General features: G+C 38.4%; 1 protein-coding gene across 2 annotated transcripts; it reads right to left on the reverse strand.

Moving 5' to 3' along the window:
* Positions 1–1,699: 1,699 nt before the first annotated feature.
* CLDN12 (claudin 12) lies at positions 1,700–20,083 on the reverse strand. Of its 2 annotated transcripts, none has more exons than XM_029234372.1 (3): positions 12,245–12,333; positions 10,475–10,561; positions 1,700–4,996 (listed from the first exon to the last, which is right to left on the reverse strand). In XM_029234372.1, the coding sequence occupies exon 3, from the start codon at positions 4,961–4,963 to the stop codon at positions 4,229–4,231; it is 735 nt and encodes a 244-aa protein (XP_029090205.1). In that variant the 5' UTR covers positions 4,964–4,996; positions 10,475–10,561; positions 12,245–12,333; the 3' UTR covers positions 1,700–4,228. The 2 variants fall into 2 exon arrangements, with proteins under 2 accessions (XP_029090205.1, XP_029090206.1); XM_029234373.1 differs by lacking the exon at positions 12,245–12,333 and adding an exon at positions 19,125–20,083 and having other exon boundaries at positions 1,718–4,996.
* Positions 20,084–20,184: the final 101 nt, after the last annotated feature.

The following is a 20,184-nucleotide window of genomic DNA, read 5'->3' on the forward strand; positions in this document are numbered from 1 at the left end:
CAGTGTGGGGGAGGGGAAAGAAGGGGAGATAGCCCTTAGGCTAACCTATCAGTATACTTCAGGACTGCAGATACTGCTAAGCAACGAAATGGCACAGCTAATTAAGATCCCATGAGTCCTGTGGTTCTGTCACTTTGATTTCCATCTCTTCTGCAAGGACCTTTCCTTTTTTTTCCCAGAGAAACCTGACACAAGCTCTTCAAATTCTCTCCTAAAAGAGTTACTGTAGGAAATATTTTAGAGACAACTTAGACTGTAAGGTTTCATGCTTTTCTATTAAAATGAAGAGGTGTGAGATCAGGAGAGGTAGAGAAGGAGGCAAAAAGTAAAAGTGAAACTGACAAACTGCACGTTTCCTCAAGATTAGTCTCAAGCTATGTATTTTTAATGGAAACACCACAAAAGCAATGATCTGACTTTCTTGTTGCATCATATTAGAAGGTGCATGGTGTTGGTTTGTTGTACTGGTGATAAATTTAATCACTTGGTTAAGGCTGTGTCTGCCAAGTTTATCCACTAACAAAGTTACTACTTTTCCCTCCGAAATTAGTAATTTGTGGAGCAGTATTTTGAGAAAACGTAAATATCCTCTTTCTCATCAAACTTTCATCAACTAGTTTCAATTCTATTGATGTTTTCTCAACTCCATCTATTTTTCCGTATTTATTATTTGGTATTTTACTGTAAGAAACAACTTTTCTTTCTTCCCATTTGTATCAGTAGGGATGCATGGATTTTTGCTTTATTCAATGGATTATAACCCATTACTATTATTTATTTTGATGCTCAGATTGTCCCAGATTTGGCCAGTGGGAACCTCTTTAAGCCGGCTTCTGTGCAATTGGGTAAATCCCCATCATTCTTTGACCATTTTCTTTACAGAAGACGCTGGGCTAATCTTGTACTTTCCCTACCCCAGGAGTAGAATCAGTCCTTTCTCCAAGGAGCTCTGCGTAGGGTGTATTTTTAAAACACTGGTCTTGGATAGTGGTTGCAAGGCATCTATATTTCTCACTTCTGGTTGGTAAATCAGTCTCTTGTGAATTTGGTTAGCATGAAGAGTTTCTCTAGCATTTCAGCCACCCTCAGTGAGACTGTGCAACCAAGGGGCAGGCTCCGGACTGTGGTACGTTAGTATAATCAGCTATGGGGATGGCCAGCTTGAAGCAGCTTTGGATTTCCAGTGCAACGTACGGCTCTGGCATCTAATGTCCCACCAGAGAGCCTTGGGTTCAGGGAGGAGTGCTTGTGAATGCTCTCACCAGGAGGCAGAAAACTAAGAGCTCATTCCAGGCTCCAGAAATTCTGAGGTGACTTACCTGTTAGGACTGCTTTTCCTGTTAACCTCAAGTTCTGAAATAAGGAAAGGTCTGCCACTTAACCATCTGAGAAATCCCAATCTCCAAGATCACAGATCGCTGAAACACTCCATCGATGAGGCAAGTCTGGCACATTTGACTTTATTTGGTGTTTTTTTTGTGGAATATTGAAATAGTCCAGTAAACTCCTAAGACCACTCTTAGAAATGAAGGGTCCTGATGCTTCTGAGATAATAATGCCAAGTTTTCCAATTCTGTTCCAATTGCTATTCTACAGGGCTTTAAGCGGTGCGGTCTTTTTCAATTTGCACATATTTGAGAAACATTTCTCGAAATATTTCAACTTAAAGCACTGACGAAATGAGGATAGAAACAGAAACTTGTAAAAATACATCTTTTAATAAACATCAAGTACAGTGCAGTTTTATCGAGGTTTTACATTGCAGTTTACAGCAAACATATTATCTATTATAGTGTATATTTATTTACAAGTAAAGTAAGCTCAGGGTTTTGTTTTCTCCCATGGTTGGATAAACCAGATCTGGTGGATCATACTACGTTTAAGGTTTTCCAAACTTCTGTAAAAGGCCTTTAACATTAAGAGACTTGTAACAACAAAAAAAGACATCCCGCATCACAATGATAGACTGATGAATGCTCAAAAGTTATTAAAAAGAATGATAAATACTTGATTTCCTTTGATGGCTTTGAAGAATAGCTCCTGATAGCAAATCTGAAATATTAACGACAATAAGGGAAACAACTGTTTCTTTTGCCAAGTGAATCTATAATAAATACTAATTAGAGGCTACAGATTATGAAAAGAATCCGAAAGATTCTTACAGGAAAAGTTTAACATTTTATATACATGATCCCATGGACTAAAAACTGTCTAGAATATTAATGGCTGAGTCTGCTTTTAACATTGTTTATACAAAGAATGGTGGAACTCTTGACACTTTTGGACAACTTCAGTGAGAGAGGGGACAGAAATTAATTAGCAAAGGGGGAAATTAATATTAATCTCAAAATTCTACCTGCCGCTGTCTTGGAATGATCAAGACTCAGCTATATCTGAGAAGAATTAAAAGAACTGAAGGAAATCAGAAGCTATAGCTAAGAAAACCATAGTTTTGCGTGCTTTCAACTGATGGCATTTAAAAATTATACAACTGTATTTACTTGCTATATACAAAAACTAGTGTTTGTAATTAGAAACAAAAGTACCATTTACATCCACAGAAGTACCAGAAGCATACTCAGATTTGCAAAAGAGGCACAATAATCTGTTAGCCATGCAACTAGCTGTCTGTGAATTTTGTAATGGGTAATAGAACAAAATCCCCATGAACATAGCACTAATGTGTAGCAAATTACATCAAATAAACAGCTCAAATTCGTAAGGGTAAACACCCAATATCCCTGAATTTCTAAGCATTCATCTCGGTGTTAACATGGTTTCCTCTAAATGTTACCCCATTAGAAGAGAGATTTTAAATATTCCTCCCTCTTTAATACATCGTCATACTTTCAGAGGTGAAAAGGGAACAATTTAATCTTTACCACTTTTGCCCATCCATTCTTATGAATCTGATATCATGTTATTACAGTGTCTAGGCTAATGTAGGTGCTCTAAAGGATCTAACAAACTGAATTTCTGGGTTCTAAATATTGCTGGTATTGTACAATAAGCCTGTCTGCCAGAAAGCCATGACTCTGGGTGAAATATATTCCTAGATCAATGATTGAGAAGTGAAGACCAGCTGTCACTGAAGTCAGACTGTTCCCTAATTGTCAGATAACAGTTTGATCTTCTCTATTAAATTAAAATTTCTTAGTAGATGGGACCAGATCTCATTCTTTGCATGTATCCTCTATAGCACCTAGTAAAGTGTTGGGCAAAGATATATCCTCAAGAAAATAATCAGTGATGGGGGCAGGAACTGAATCAAGGGTGAATGCAGTCATGGTGAAGTCATGCCTCACTTCACCCATCACCCAAAAGGCAGTCACCAGAATGAATCTCTGATGTTGTCACTGAAGAACAGATGCTTGTCCCCTACCACTGTCTAAAGGAGAACTAACCACTCGGGCCTCTTTATTTCTTTCTCTTAGTCACTAAGAGATTATACGTGGGCATGAGTACCACTTGGTGGATGATATCTGGGGAAAAGTTTTTCTGCCTCAGAGGAAGCACCAATCCATCGCATGGCACACTTTAATAATACAACTTATAGAACTATTAACTTTTAAAATTATGTTAAATGTTATCCATACTAATAGATATTTTAAATGTTAGGTTTATTCTCTCTGACATCACTTAAAATACATTTTATTTTTAAACACAGGCATGAGGTAGAAGATAAGAACTCACAAAAGAAAGTCATCTTCAAAATACCGAACTCTATTCAATACATTTTGCCCCGAGAAAGAAGTAAGAAAAATTACAGCCTAAGCTGGTAGACTGGCTACTGTTAAAATATTACCCTTACCTGAAAAAAAATTTTTATTTTGAAATTGCCCTTTTTTCCCAATTTAAGGTATTATAGCAAAAGGACAAAACACATTCTGAAATACTCATAAGGATCGCTTATAAGAGCTTCTCTTAGCAATCATTTTTTACTATGTTGCTCTAAATCACCTCAATTGAGACACAGGTCCTTTCCACCGAAATAACTGATCAGATATCAACCTGGAGGTTAAAAATCCTTCTAGCATAAGAAGATAAAAGGAATGATTCACATTTAAATATTGTACTTTTCATAAAAACTAGCAGCACTTCATCCTACTAAGACATACTAATTTGGCTTCACTGACTGTGATCAAAGGAAAATGTATATAGGTCCAAAATAGCTCCTTGCACAAGGGAAATGTGAGGCTACAAGTTTTCTTTAGCAACTATTTCCCCACTAGGTGCTGTGTGAAACTACTGGAATGTCAATTTCTATGGCAGAGAGGCGGGAGCGTGCTGAATAGGGCTGTGAATATGTATGCATACTGGGAGGATGGGAGTACAGCGGTTGCCAGAAAGGAGAAGGCAAAGATTTGCATGCACAGTACCAAATAAACAGTAGAAGGGAAGTCGTAAACAAGCCCCCAGCACTAGCAATAGTGACATACACTGCATAGTCAAACATAAAGACTGGCTCGAACTTCCTGTTCAGATGGATGTTATAAAAGATGACCCAGATGGATGGGGAGAGGCTCACAGTACCTGCCAGGAAAAACAGCAGCCCGGCCACCAGATGGCAGCCGGCACTATTGACCAGACACTTGGCCAGTTTGATGTTGGGCACCGAGGACCTGAAGGCGGTGTTACACATTCCAATCAGGCAGAGCAGCAGGGCCCCCATTGCAATCAGGATGCTGAGGGGCAGGGCAAACTGGAGGACCCGCAGGTCCAGCTGGTCAACTGATGAGTACCAAGTAGTGTCGTACATCAGGCAGTCATTGCCCCCGTCGTACCGGGCACATTTCACCCACAGGCCTGTGTAAACAGTCAGGTTCTTCTCATTTCTGTTGAACGTGATCAGTCGTAATTTTCTCCAGTTGGGAAGCAGAGTCCCCGCAAAGAGGCCTGCTACCGAAGCGATTCCACACAGGAAGGAGAGGACCGTGGCTGCATGGACATCCCGACAGCCCATGGCAGGCAGGCTTGTGCAGTACTGCCAGTCAGACTAGGGGGTGACACACAAGAGGACAAATCATGAGGGGACAATAGGAGAGCATGGTGCTGACTGGAAACACAACCAATGACATCAATGCAAACAGGGAAATTCTGTCCCTTGTCTCCTCTCCATGTACAATATGAATGTATATAAGCACACATGCATGTGACCTCAGAGCACAGCTGCACACACACACGATCGCTTACTACTGCCTGGGTCATATAGCAACTAAAGTCTTCACACATGAGTATTTTTCTACACAGTGAATCAGAGGAACAACCAAAATAATTTCAGATTCTCTTAACATCACATCAGGAATTCTCTCAGTTGTCCAAAATCACTCATTCGACAACCACATATCAAACACTTTGATGTGTCAGACACTCAAATATATAGGGTCAAAGCACTCATCAACCGTCAACTACAAACAACACAAATTCGGCTTCAAATGCTCATGCAAATGTAAAATGGGACCAGCATAAAAGACAAAGGCATAGGGAAAGAAGCACTACAGGGCAGCAGAGTGGTTGAGGGCAGACTCTGAGCCAGACTGCTTGGGTTCCAATCCACAATTACTCACTTACTAGCCAAGTGACCAAAGTCACCTTGGGTCAACAACAATACTTCTGTGTGCCTCATTTTCCTCAACTGTAAAATGGGAAAAGTAACTGTGCCTACCTCACAGGGTTTTCTAAGTATTCAATGAGTTAGTATAATGTCAAATGCTTAAAGTTACATCTGGCGCCTTATAAGTGTGATGCAAGCGTTAACTACTTCTTAGCACTCAGCGATCAGCTCAGTGCCTGGCATCCTGGAGCAGTTCAAAGAACATCTGTTGAACAAACGTTAAATAAAAAAAAAGCAAACATCTCATTCCTATATACCAGGCATACCAGAAAATCACAAAACATAAATAGACTCCTCTCCAATGAGTTACTCAAACGAAAAAGAGAGAACAAAGGTCCCTGAAATTATTCTACTCATCTACTTCCTGACTGGTTCGAGATGATGGGCATGCATTTCAGGTTATTAAACTATTGGTTATTGGTTATTATACTAATATACTATGATTGGTTAGTCTACTATTACTGCTCATATAAAATGAATACAGAGATTTCTGAAGTAATGACAACCTATCTCTATTAATGCTATTATAAGGAAAAAGAAAAAAAGTAGCCAGGCCTTTCATCTCAAATTAAAAGGCTGTGTTCTTTTTCTGTATATGACAAATTATAAAAACCAGTATATTATTCAGCTTTATTTATTCAAGAGTTTGAAACTCACTCTCCAAACACCACTCAAATGTATTTTCTCTGCCTTCCATCATGCCTCCTATGAGACAACAGAACAGACTATTTTAATTTACTATATATTTAACACAATCACATGAACTAGGAATAATTTTACTAGCAGAAAACATACACGTATGTGTACATACCTATACACACACACGTATATATAAGTGTACAATATAAAAATCAGAGTTTAAGCACAAGTGACCATTTTTTAAAGTCCTCAAGTTAAGCATAACTAGTTCTAAGTTTCTCTGTTCTTAGTTTACTACTTGTTTATCATGTTGTCTTCTGTCAATATTACCAAAAGTAGTAATTGTTTAAGAAAATGTTAAGGATGAAAATACTTCAAACAGAGGAATTATGGTCCTAATTTATTTTTTTCCTGCAAATTTTAAATGCTTAATTTTAGCAACCAACCGACCACCTTAGTCCAACAATGGAAACTCTGGTGCAAGTTTGAGGATGTTTACCCTGCAAAAGGCCACTACTGTTGTCAGTCTCTAGAATCCAGCTTCCTGTTGGTTTCTGCTCATTCGCCTGTCCCCCCAGTATACTGTAAGTAACCTGCACAGTGCCTGGCACAAGAGTCATTTTAGGAATATGTGAATAAATAAATACTGGGCCCCGGCCCAAGGCCACAGCAACTCACAAAGGTAGGCTATTAATGACGTAGAACTGGACAAGGAAGTAGCCATTACTAAGCAATCATTCATTCAACAGGTATTTACTGAGTATCTAGCACATGCAAAACACTCTGTTAGGCCCTAGAGGGACACTAAGGCCATTAAGATCTGGACCTTGCCCCAGTGTGTTAACAGTCAGACTGAGGGAAAAAATATGCTGTTTTATAAGAACTCAAAATGCTGATAATGAAAGAGATGTCTGATTATTACATATCAAGTGATTATTGTTAGGTATTAAGCAAAGTGACCCAATAAGATACCTGTTCATAAAAATGTATCATTCAGTGTTAGAGAAAAACTGAGCAATGAAAGAATGAAGATTTAATCAATGTTGTGAAGACGTAAGGAAAAAGGTTCCCCCAGTTTCTTTCAAAGCTTCAGAACTCCTTCACATAACCCATGCAAAGTCCTAACCCAATCACAGTTCCTTCCTGCTTTCAGACAAATACTTGGAGAATCAATGTAACTGAGATTTCTTCAATCAAGCTGCCCCGTACCCCTAATTCCTACAACGCAAATAAAATGAGAAACAAGATCAGTATGAATGACTTTGTTATTGATAAATAATTTCTGTAGTTCTTAGCCTACAGACTATCAAATGACACTAATAAACAGAGGTGGGTCAATAGTCAATATCTATTTCAGTATCAAGTATGTTCAAATTTATCCTGCATCAAATCAGTACAAGTGTTATATCAGTCCCCTGAACTTGTGTCTGCTGAAGTATTCTTAGCTCAGATCCCAGAGACTAACAAACAGTCCTATTTTATCTTATTTTATTTATTTATTTTTTTTTGCGGTATGCGGGCCTCTCACTGTTGTGGCCTCTCCCGTTACGGAGCACAGGCTCCAGACGCGCAGGCTCAGCGGCCACAGCTCAGGGGCCTAGCCGCTCCGCGGCATGTGGGATCTTCCCAGACCGGGGCACAAACCTGTGTCCCCTGCATCAACAGGCGGACTCTCAACCACTGTGCCTCCAGGGAAGCCCAACAGTCCTATTTTAGAGAGCCAGCAAGTATACCATGGCATTTCTCAGAAGGGAAATACTATTAACCTCTATTTAACTAAATTTCAGTCTCAGTGCTGGAATTAATGTCCTTGCTCTTTGTAACTTTCTTTGGCTGCTGTACTTTTTATACCCTGCTCTTAACTCCACATATGTATGATTTGATGGTAAGTAGTATATCTCACTAGAGGGATGAAGTAACAATTTTATAGGGATAGTTGGGAAAAGGAATATGTTTAGTGATTTAAAACTGAAAGATAATGCTGACTCTTAGAGCTATACCAATTAATTTCGAATCTGGTATAATTTTCTCAAATGCAAATCTGATCATTTCACTACATTTCTTACCATTCAATAGCTTCCTATTGAATAGCTTCCTCAGAATAAAGTTTTAAATCTTTCCCATAGTTTCCAAAGTTTTAAATCCCACCATTTGGTTCCTGCCAGATTCTCAATCTCCTTATTGTGTCATTCTCCCACCTTACATATTACAGTCTATGCAGCCATACTGCTTTTCCTTTAACTTCTCAAATTTTGTTTTTCAATTTGGCTAAGGGCTTTTTCTCATGCTGTTTTTCCTCCTAGAACTTTCTTAATCCCATCCTATTCTTTGCTTAGCTAACTCGTACTCATCTTTCTGGTTTCCAGGGAGTCTGACCCTAAACTTCCCGTCTCTTCCCCCACCCTTCACCTTCCGCCTGCCCCTAGTTACACCTTCGTACTTTTTCTTTGGTAGCAGTGATTATGCTTATATTCCCTGTTCAGTGTTTATCTTCCTCACCAGACTGTAAATTTCAGGAGGGCAGAGAGCCTTCTGTTTTTTTCACTGTGTCCAACACTGGCACATAGAAGGCACTCAATTATTTGTTGAATGAATGAACAAACAAACAAATGGAAGGTCCATGTGAGTATGGTCAGGACACAGAAAGTTAAAAATTTGCTCTAGGATCAGTTCCACTCATTTCATTCATTCATACTCTGTGTGTTGAAGCCTTCAAACTGCTTCTAGAATGTGCCCCTGCTTTCCACTCTTTATTGGCCAAAGCCTCTCATTTTTAAAAATAAAGTTCATTTTCTTCCCCCAGAAACTTCCCAAGAAAGATGAGGCCATTACCAGGTATTTATAAACAGTCTATGCTTGTAGAAACACATATCTAAGTTTGGCAACACTGGTTAACTTCCACAGTGGTTAGAGATTCGATCAATTATGGCTCTGTTGATTCTCATGTTTTCAACTTAACAGGTATGCTACATACGGGATTTGCCCCTTGCCACTAAGACTGGTTCACATATCAAATTAATGTTTGCTTATCAAAGTTAAACAATTTATTATATTTTTATTTCCTCTTTAAAATATTTCTCCCAATGAGGAAAAAAACATCTTTTTGCCATATGAAAACCCCTTATTAGCGACTGCAGCAAATGTGCAAGGCTAAGAACACAGTTTAACAATCTGAGGAGCACCCATGAACACTAGCTGGCTGACAGTCTTGAGCTGGGTTGTATATACAGATGTGTCAGCTTGCTGTTTCCATCTGGGGGACAGCTTGGTATTGTAACCCAGGCAACCCCAAGGCTCATATGCCAGTCATAAACTACTATGTGCAAACTGGGAAAGTCACCTATGTCCTCTGCATCTTAAATTTCTCAAATGTCCCCCAAGGTAGCTGTGAGATCATAAATAGTAAAGCCCTTTGTAAAGCAGAACAGGGTCAGGAATTTAAGTCTGTAATGATTATTGGTAGGTTTATGAGAACATTCTCTTTGAGAGTAGTTACTGACCAAATCAGACAAGAACTCTGTTCAAAACACCCACTTCACATCTGTCATCTAACTGTTCCACAATGACTTGCAGAGAAGTAGACGGATAAATTTTTGTACACAATTAAAGGTTATCAAAGATATTTCAAATAAAAATATTTTCAAAAGAGTATCTTTCCTGTGGTTTGGAATAGAGTTCAAAGAAGTTTGGAGCAGGAATAGTGGCTAAGAGCTTAAAGAATTACCAGATCCACTATTATTATTTTTTTTTTTTTTGGTACGCGGGCCTCTCACTGTTGTGGCCTCTCCCGTTGCGGCGCACAGGCTCCGGACGCGCAGGCTCAGCAGCCATGGCTCACGGGCCCAGCCGCTCTGCGGCATGTGGGATCTTCCTGGACCGGGGCACGAACCCGTGTCCCCTGCATCGGCAGGCGGACTCTCAACCACTGCGCCACCAAGGAAGCCCCAGATCCATTATTGTATTGTTTCAGGAACAATTCTAAGGAATAGCTAGGTAAGAATACATCTGTGATAGCAGCTACATTAATCCTTGGTAGTAACACTAGCAGTCCCTTCTACCGTAATTCTTCTGTAATTTGGGTTTTCTTAGAAACTGTAGATCATCAACATAGCACTTGCAATGGAGGTCTGTCCTATAACTTTATTTTGTTAAACAAGAGAAAAAAGTGTCATCTGATATATGGTGGCAAAAGGAAGAGATATAATCAAGGAATGTACTTACTCTTTGAGGTACTTGATAGTTCTAAAACTTTAATCAACTTAGAAGAAATATATGCACATCTGAACACACAGCACAGATGATCTGGACCTAAAGAAACAGGAAAAGTACTTCAGATTAAAATGGTACTAGTTTAAAAACTCAATTTGAATTCACAGAGCATTAGGAGAAATAATTAGCAATCATCTGAAATCAATGAAATCTTAAACCAAAAAAGGTGGTCAATGAGTTAAAAAAAAAAAAGGCAGTTTATTCTTAAATTCACACAATATCTATATGTGAGATACAGAAGAAAAAATTAACCCTCATTTTGTGATTCGAGAAGATAGGAAAAATAAGGATAAAACTCACTTTACTGTCCTGGAAATAGATGATCAATATTTAATTTTTTAGATCCTTTCATGACTATAGTGAAAGAATGGAGGGCCAATGAAACACTGTGTGATTAGTTGTCTTGGCATAAAAGACATTCATGATTTTTTTTTTTTTTTTTTGTGGTACGTGGGCCTCTCACTGTTGTGGCCTCTCCCGTTGCGGAGCACAGGCTCCGGATGCGCAGGCTCAGCGGCCATGGCTCACGGGCCCAGCTGCTCCGCGGCATGTGGGATCTTCCCGGACCGGGCCACGAACTCGTGTCCCCTGCATCGGCAGGCAGACTCTCAACCACTGCGCCACCAGGGAAGCCCCCATGATGTTTCTTTAATACCTTTAAAAAGGATACTGACAACAAAACTAGTCCAAGCTGATTCGCACTGTGCCTACTACGATTTGCATCTAGAATGTTTTTTTGAGTTTATAGCTCCACCAATAGTTCAAGCCGCCATTTAAACGTTTCCATATATCTTTCTTAAGCTTCAACAACTTCATCTTCAAATACTATTTACCTCAAATAGGAGGATGAGAAGGAAAACTTGTAAACACCTGAAAACTTCCTGGGTTAAGGCTGTATCACTAGCCCTACTACGATCATTAAGTAGAATGATGTTCCCAACAGTCTGCACAGAAGTGATTTCAATCAGGTGGTTTTTTTGCTTTTGTTTTTGTTCTTCTCTTTTCCAGATGTATGTCTGGGTTGGTTTCAAGCACAACTGCTCAATCCAAAGTTAAGTGAAATCATTTTTACAATAGAAAACACACAACAGGATCTCTGAGCAATCATTTTTAAGTGGGGTCACCAAGTCTGGCTTTCTAATGTCATGACTAGCCTCTTGCAAAGCCTGTAACACAGAACGTGGGCTTCAGAGGAAAGCAAATCAAGCTTCCAGAGAAGCCTCCCCTCCCCCACACCCTCCTCTCACTCCCTTTGAGCTGTGTCCTCAGGAGCACCAGAGCGAGCAGAAAAAAAGAGAAAAAAAAAAGAGCTTTCCAGGTTAGAACCAATGGAAAGAGACCGCAACAGTGACTATGAACGCTCTCAGAAAAACCCATCTCTGCAACACTGAGTGGGTTGAACAGTGAGCAGGTCATCATTACACAACCAGCATGAGCTGCTGATTCAAAAATAGCAACCTGCAGCTCCACACCGCACACCCGGCCAGGCAAGCCGCAAGCCCCTGGCTGCCCCGACCAGACCCCTAGCCATTTTCATACTCCTGGGTCCAAAATAATTTTTTAGAGCTCTACCAAACACCTCCTCACTCAGTGTTCACGTCCGCAAATGTGGTCAGCATTTTTCAAGGCTAAATGACTCCCGTCGTTTAAGCAACCTTACACAAAATCCTCAGCTACTTATGCAAAAGACCCAGAAATTGGAACATTCTTGACCAGACCTACCTGTTTCTCACATCCAGAGCATTTTACTCGCCCACACTGAGGAAGCTCTTAGAGCGTCTACCTCTCCGCGTCCCAGGAAGTGCGTTCCCAGTGAGCCACACCGGAGGCTTCTGGGACTCGTAGTCAGGTTCCCTAAACCAGCATGTCCTGGATGACTGGGAGACTACAATTCCCAAAATCCACTGGGCCGGCAGTCCCACGCAATATCCTGGGACCACCTCCCGCCCTCTGCTCCGCTTCCCACCTCCACCATTCCTCTAGCACCTTCAGTTCCGACCAGATATGTTACAGGTCTAAAAAACAGTTAAAGGAAACAAAACTAAAAATAGTTTTGAGTTGGGTCCCCAAGTAAATATTTCCCACTAAATGATTTATTTACCACTTTCAGTGGGAAAGGGGGAGGGAGGGTCAGTTTTTTTTGTTTTTATATCATTTTTTTTTCCACCTGCTGTTTCTCAAGTAACTTTAACTCAAAACAATCAATATGCCATTGAGGCATATTTGGAGGTGGCCTTGCCCTGGGCAGATGCTGAAGTGTCATGATCACACATACACATAAATGGAGATAAAGTAAATGTGGTAAATATTGATAATCGTTAAATCTAGAGAGAGTAAGTATACGGGTGTTCATTGTACTATTCAAATTCTCTGTACCTTTGAACATTTTCAAAATAAAAAGTTTGAGAGAAAGCATCATAGTTTTAAATGAAAGTAAAAGATGGCATCCATCCCTATCCCACTCTGCCGCTGTATGACCTTGGGCAAGTTAAATAACCTCTTTGTAGCTCAGGATCTCATCTGTAATAATAATGTATTTATATCAGAAACTATGGTGAGGATTAAATGAGTTACTATACATAGACAGTATACGTGTCTAACACACAATAAGGACTTTACATATTTGCTATTTCCATTTGACATTTTTGTGTTGCTCTAGTAACGGGACTATGTGTTAGTAATGAAAAAGGCTACTATCTGCACTGCTACCGCTTTCTCATCTTCCATACTGCTTCAGAGGATGTAAGGTGATTTAAGGCCAGAAGCAATCCGATCCCAAAGGCAGACCTAGAGATGTAACAATGAGAAAGAGGGACAGCATTGGGTGAAAAGGATCTCTGGGTACAAAAAGGCTCTGGGCTCCAAGCCAGCTCTGGCAATAGCAGATGGATGATGACGATATGACACAGGATTCTTTGCTCTGAACTTCAGTTCTCTAATCTATAAAACTGAATTGAATCAAATAACTGTGTACAAAATCATTTTATAATTTATTTCCCAGTCACTGATGACTACCTTGTTAGCAGACTTTAGCTGAGATGTATATGTAGTTGATAATATGTTTTTTTAAAGCTATAAAAGGAAGGGAAGACAACCCTATTTTTAGACTTATTGATCAAGTTCAGGTCTATGTTTAGCCTGCCTTTGGTATGGAAAAGATGAAGTGAAATACTTACATGCCCTAGTGGGACTAGAATGTTGGAATATCATTCTCAGAAGTACTTTAGGTAAGACTTTGAGCAATTAACAATCCTGGCTTCCAAGTTCACTGCAATATACCGTTCATCACCAAAATTCTACGAAGATTCTCATTTATGCTATTAGTTTCCTATTGCTGCTTCAACAAGTTACCACAAACTCAGTGGCTTATAAAACACCACAAATTTATTATCTTACAGTTCTGGAGGTCAGAAATCTGACGGGGTCTCCCTGGGCTAGAATCAAAGTATCAGCTGTGTTTTTTTCTGGAAGCAAGAGCTGTGTTTTTTTCTGGAAGCAAGAGCTGTGTTTTTTTCTGGAAGCTCCAGGGAAATCTCCTTTTCCTTCTACTTCTCCAGTTCCTGAGGACACCTTCATTCCTTAGCTTGTGGCCCCCTTCCATCTTCAAACCCAGCAATACTGGTTGAGTCTTTCAACATCTAAATCATTTCACCCTACATTCTTCTGCCTCCCTCTTGCAGCTTTTAAGAACCTTGTGATTAAAATTGACCCATCTGGACTACCCAGGATAATTTTTCTATTTTATGGTCATCTGACTTGCAACCTTAATTCTGTAACAGAGCATTTTCAGATTCCAGAGAGGAGAAGGAGGACATCTTTAGGGGACTATTATTCTGCCTACTACAGTCACTAATAACCTCTTTCTGCTTGAATTCAAAGGCTTCTTTTTGGTCCTAATTCTCTTCCACCGGCTTCAGGTCCACATTACACAATTCAGACCACCTTTTTTCCCTAAACTTTTCTTCCTTGGATATGGAAACATCAACATTTCTACCTTTCTTCTAGTTTATCTGATTAATTCACTGTCCACCAGCTGCTTTCACTTCTTCACATAAAGATATTTTAACAGTTTCCTTACATATATTATCAATTAAAAAAATAATAGATAACACTGAATATATACCAAGCACTTTTTCATGGACTCTCTAATTTAATTACCATAACCTCATATTAATGACAAAGAAATTGAGATGCAGAAAGGTTAAATAATTTGCCCAAAGTCAAGAAGTGGTTAAGTGGTAGATCTTCCTAAAAGATGGCTGTCACTATTCAGAATTCTCCAGACTCAGGACAGTTTCCTATTTTTGGATTTCTGCCTCTAAGATCTTACTTAAATCTAACTGCTCATTGAAGCTATTCCTGAACTTGAAATGACCTCATACTATCCTCTTTGCTCACTCAAATTCTACCTACCTCCCCGCTGCTCTCAATATTTGTATCTTCACTAAACTACATAGTAAACTACACAGTTCAACCTCAAATTGTAAATTAACTTGCACACACTGTTCCTTTTCCATGTTAGTCATATTTCACCATAGTATTTCTCCAACTCCATGACTGAAATTCAGCAAACTTAGATTAATGAAAAAACCCATAAACTTGTTTTTAGACGAGACTGTCAAATAAAAATAATAGATAACATTATAATTGGGAAGTTGGCAAGTATAGTTGGGAAGTAAATTTTTACTATTAGTTGGGAAGTGTAGAAAGAAAAGAAGGGAAGCCTTGTGGGTTGAATATGTCCCTCAAAAATTCATCTACTGAGGTCTTAACTCCCTCAGCATACATCAGGATATAACGTTATTTGGAGATAGGGTCTTTACAGAGGTAATCAAGTTAAAAAGAGGTCCTTAGTATTAGCCTTAATCCAATATGACTGGTTTCCTTAGGAAGAGGGGAAATCTGAAGACAACCTCACACAGAATGCCATGCAAAGATGAAGGCAGAAATTGGGGTGATGCTTCTATAGGCCAAGGAATGCCAAAGATTGCCGGCTAATCACTACATGCTAGGTGAATGGCATGGAAGATTCTCTCTCCACAGCTCTCTGAAGGAATTAACCCTGTTGGCACCTTTATCTCCAACTTCCAGCTTCTAGAACTGGAAGAGACAGAAGATTTCTGCTGTTTAAGTCCTCAGTTTGTGGTACTTTGTTATGGCAGCCTTAGCAAACTAATACAGGAAATAAGGGAAGAAGGTTCTGGATAAATCAAGCAGTGAGATGTCACTTTAAAAACTGTTAGGCGAGCGAGCAAGGGCACCTGTTTCTTGTTTTCGGTTCCTCGTGCTGCAGCAGCACACAGAATGAGCTCCCCCTTGCTTGAAAAAAAAACTGTTAGGAATGTGTCGTCTACTGTAACATAGCTAGGACTACAGCACTTGTTCCTGACCTTTAATAAAGTTACTAGTGAAGAGGGGAGGGAGCCGGAAGGGGACGGGACTGTACAACAGAATTGGCTTAAAGTACAATAACTGAAGGCTTTTTCCTGGAATTGCTTGCAGGTGTTTTAAATCGTTTGTGTTTTACCATGCCTATTACCCCTCCTCCCACCACCACTATTTTTTGTATGGATTTTTTTTTAACATCTTTATTGGAGTATAATTGCTTTACAATGGTGTGTTAGTTTCTGCTTTATGGGAAGCCCATATACCCCATTTTTAAAGAGAAACCTGTATGTTAAACATTTGATGAACATGTTGCAAATTTGGGATTATGACATTAATGGTTCTTTTAAGTCTGTGAGTTTTCTGGTTCATATTTTTATAGGAAAGGCCATGTGTGCTCAGTATTGTTCTTACTATTTCTCTTGACCCTGGGAGTAGTACCAGTTCACAGAAAGATTTGTTTTTGAAGCTGAGGCTCAATTATTATGCAGTACTCTTATTTCCCTCCATTAGGGTTTGGTTGACCAGAGGCTTTTATTTACTCTATCATTTAATCATGCTTCAAATCCATCCAAAGCCATAAGCTTTTACTCAATGTCTGCTCTTGATTTAAGATATTTTCAATCTCCCTCAATTTGTAGCAAACCATAAACAAATAAAACTGAAGGTATGTTTTAGCTTTATAATCATATCCTTTTTCTTAATATAAGAATATTACACCATGGCCTTTCTAAAGCCTTTTATATAGAAATAATACCAATAACAATGTTTGACAAGAAATCAGAAAATGAAGGCACTGGTCAGAAGATACTGACAATTTCAGAAAAATATATTGAAATATATGCCATGAACAAAGGAAGCTCTTGTCCTTTGCTTTCAATTTTCAATGCACTCAGAGTTTACAAAATAAATAGGAAAAAACTGCCTTGCTATATTTGCTCCAGAATTAGTTGTAATATAAATTGCATAAGCTGTTCTTCAAATTCCAAGTATTTCAAAGGAAAGGACATGATTCAGATAACACCTATGCTTCACATAGCTTGGTATCTGGGTACCCCAAAAGATTTCATTTCTATTATGAACATATTAATAATATACACAAAGGAGATTACTTCCTTTGAAGTCTTCCAAATACCCAACAACTATTAATTAAGCAACTGTCTTACAATGAGAAACAGAAAAATTTTTTTTAAATTAGGACACCCTAAAATTAGTGGTTATAGTCAGAAAAGGTAGTTGAAATTGCCGCTGGCTTCTCATCCAACTGAGACAATGAGCCCATCTTTTACTCCTAAGTTATCCACAAGGAAATACTCCAACTTTCCAACATACATACTTTTCTTTCTCCTTTTCTATTCTATTTCTATTACCTATTTGATTTTGCTTTTCCTTCAGCTGGCTTGTGACACTCACTAAAAAGCTAAAAAGAGTCCACTGATACTTTCCCTGTACTTGCTACCTCCAATCACAAAACAGAAAATAAATAGAACGCTTCCCTGAAATATCTCTTTAAGAAAAAAAAATAGATATTTTTCATTATTAAACTCTGCAGTAAAGATTGTAGCATGTTGTCTGCCAATATTTATCAACTATGTTTACCTCTTAATTCCCAAGGTATATAAACTTTTGTAAGGCAAATACTTTTTTGTAATTATAAAATATTTTAGATCACAAAAAGGTTAAAAAAAACCCAAAACACTCATGTACCTACCATCCAACTTAATAATTTGGACTTCAAAAAAAATGTTGCCATATTTTTAAATTGTCTTTTGTATAAAGTTTACCAATTTATATTATTCCTCATTTTCATTTTGTTTTTTAAGCTATAACTTGTAAGTATATTTCTATGCTGTTGCTTTGAAACATTATTATTATTTTTTTTTTTGCGGTACGCGGGCCTCTCACTGTTGTGGCCTCTCCCGTTGCGGAGCACAAGGCTCCGGACGCGCAGGCTCAGCGGCCATGGCTCACGGGCCCAGCGGCTCCGCGGCATGTGGGATCTTCCTGGACCAGGGCACGAACCCGTGTCCCCTGCATAGGCAGGCAGACTCTCAACCACTGCGCCACCAGGGAAGCCCTGAAACATTATTTTTAATGTACCTTAATGGTATTACAAATTTCTTGATGGAACTTAACTTTGTTAACTGAATATTCTATCTGAACTTTGCAAAAACCCTGTGAAACTACTTGGAAAATACTCCATGTCTTTGTGTACATTTTTAGCAAGAAAAACAAATCTGTAGCTTTCATTAACTTTCTCTGACCTCTATCCTCACAAAGCAAATGAACACTGAGCTAAAAAAAAACATAACTTTACAGGAAAACTAACTGGATAAATCCTGAAATAAAATACCCTTGACCTAATTTTGCCCATTATGAAAGTAAATTTTCCCCCTTGATTATATAATACATGTTTACCACTTAAAAGAAAACATTTATTTTACAAAAAGGTCATTTCGCTATGATAAATAATATGGATATATATTACAAAAAGAACAATAGGTTTCTGAAATTTTTTTTTTCATAGGTGAAATCTTCAGAGCACAGATCCAACCTCACAGTTGGATACTTGACAGTGTCTGGTAGCATAAATTTGTAATTTATGATGGTAAATGACTGAAATAGCAAGCTCTGCAAGAATGACTGGGACTTGGTAAAAATTTGTTAAACACAGTGTATTGATACCCTGGCCATTCAGTACTATAACAATTAAGGATCCAATTAAGGATTCAGTATTATAACAATACTTTTTAACAAAAAAGTATTAAGGACAAAATAAATGGCAGTTAAAATATTTATTTCAAAATAAATCTTTAAGTGTTTAAAATTTATTTTTTATTTTATAAAAAAGGAATTCAGATTTTCTTCTTTCATTTAGAATAAAAATCAACCATCAGAAAAAGGTACATAGAGTACACTTTTGGTAAGAAGAAAATACAAATAATGGAACATTTTAGTGAGTTACATAAAATGTTTCAGTTCGTCGTGGAGTGGTAAGTAACCTGGGCAATAAAGACACAACAGATAAGCTACAATTCCTCTTAGTCCTCAACACACATCTACTATCCTTTGCCACAGCAAAAAATAAGATTATGGTGTCAGAACTTCAGAAATTCACCTGATCAAACTGTCATCACACTGCTACTTGTTCATACTTAGGAAACAATAGAAGTGAAAAAGAGAAAAATGACACTCAAGTTATAAATGTAAAACGTACCCAATATGAAACATGGTCACTATGATCAGTAAAGATGTTCAAATTCGAAACGCTTTCCTCACTCTTACTCCTTTGCTGTAAAGTGCTCTAATCCCCTGCAGCTTCTGATGTTGAACGTGAGATCCATGAGGGCAGCAGGTCCTGTCTATTCTCCTTAACACTGGACATGCAGCGCCCCGCACAGTGCCTGGCACAGGGGAGACACTCAATAAATAGCCGTGCAATGAAAAGAAACACAAGAAAAGCCAGTGATCTGGGGACTGGGATGGGAGGTGGGAGTGGGGAATAGAAAACAGAACAAATAAAAGTGAAATAACAATTGTAAGAAGTTACTCACATTGTCACATCAGAAGAAATTTAAGTAGAATGATAGTGCCATTTTTATTTAATACTTACAGCCACATGTTAAGGCTTCACTTAGCCTTAAATTCCAAAACAATTCCTAATAGTTTAAAAGTAGCACTGAAGAATAATTTTTAGAAGCTCATTAACTTGCTACTATTTTGTAAAAACCAAAAAACCTTGGAAAGTCTTATATAATGAACTCATTTAGGCAAAAAGATATATGCATTAAAAAATTCTGCAAGAACATGTGGTTTTCTCTGAGAACTGGAGAGCCTGATGCAGAAAGATGGGAACTTTTCTTTTTTACTTTATATGCTTTTGCACTGTTTAAATTTTATTTTATTTTACAATTAACATGTATATTTTATAATAAAATGCATTAAGAGAAAATGTATAATATGTAAGTATTTTTGAAAGTCAGGCAGAAATTTAGAAATTATAATCTCCTGAGAATATACTGATGATGGATAATACTGTTTAATATTGTACTTCCTATTTATTCTCCTTACTAAAATATGAAAGTAGACAGTGAAACGACTAGGACACAATAAAATGAGATATACATCAGTGTGTCCAAAGCAAGAAAAAACTACTTTTTTTTTTTTTTTGGCAGTACGTGGGCCTCTCACTGTTGTGGCCTCTCCCGGCCATGGCTCACGGGCCCAGCCGCTCCGCGGCATGTGGGATCCTCCCGGACCTGGGTACGAACCCGTGT

The sequence above is a fragment of the Monodon monoceros genome, unplaced genomic scaffold (assembly GCF_005190385.1).
Source record: "Monodon monoceros isolate NGI ecotype Baffin Bay Population unplaced genomic scaffold, NGI_Narwhal_1 Super_Scaffold_2, whole genome shotgun sequence".
In the NCBI taxonomy this organism is placed as follows: domain Eukaryota; kingdom Metazoa; phylum Chordata; class Mammalia; order Artiodactyla; family Monodontidae; genus Monodon; species Monodon monoceros.

Excerpts from the sequence above, each read along its gene's own strand:
- CLDN12 (XM_029234372.1), bottom strand. The coding sequence starts at position 4,963 with ATGGGCTGTCGGGATGTCCATGCAGCCACGGTCCTCTCCTTCCTGTGT.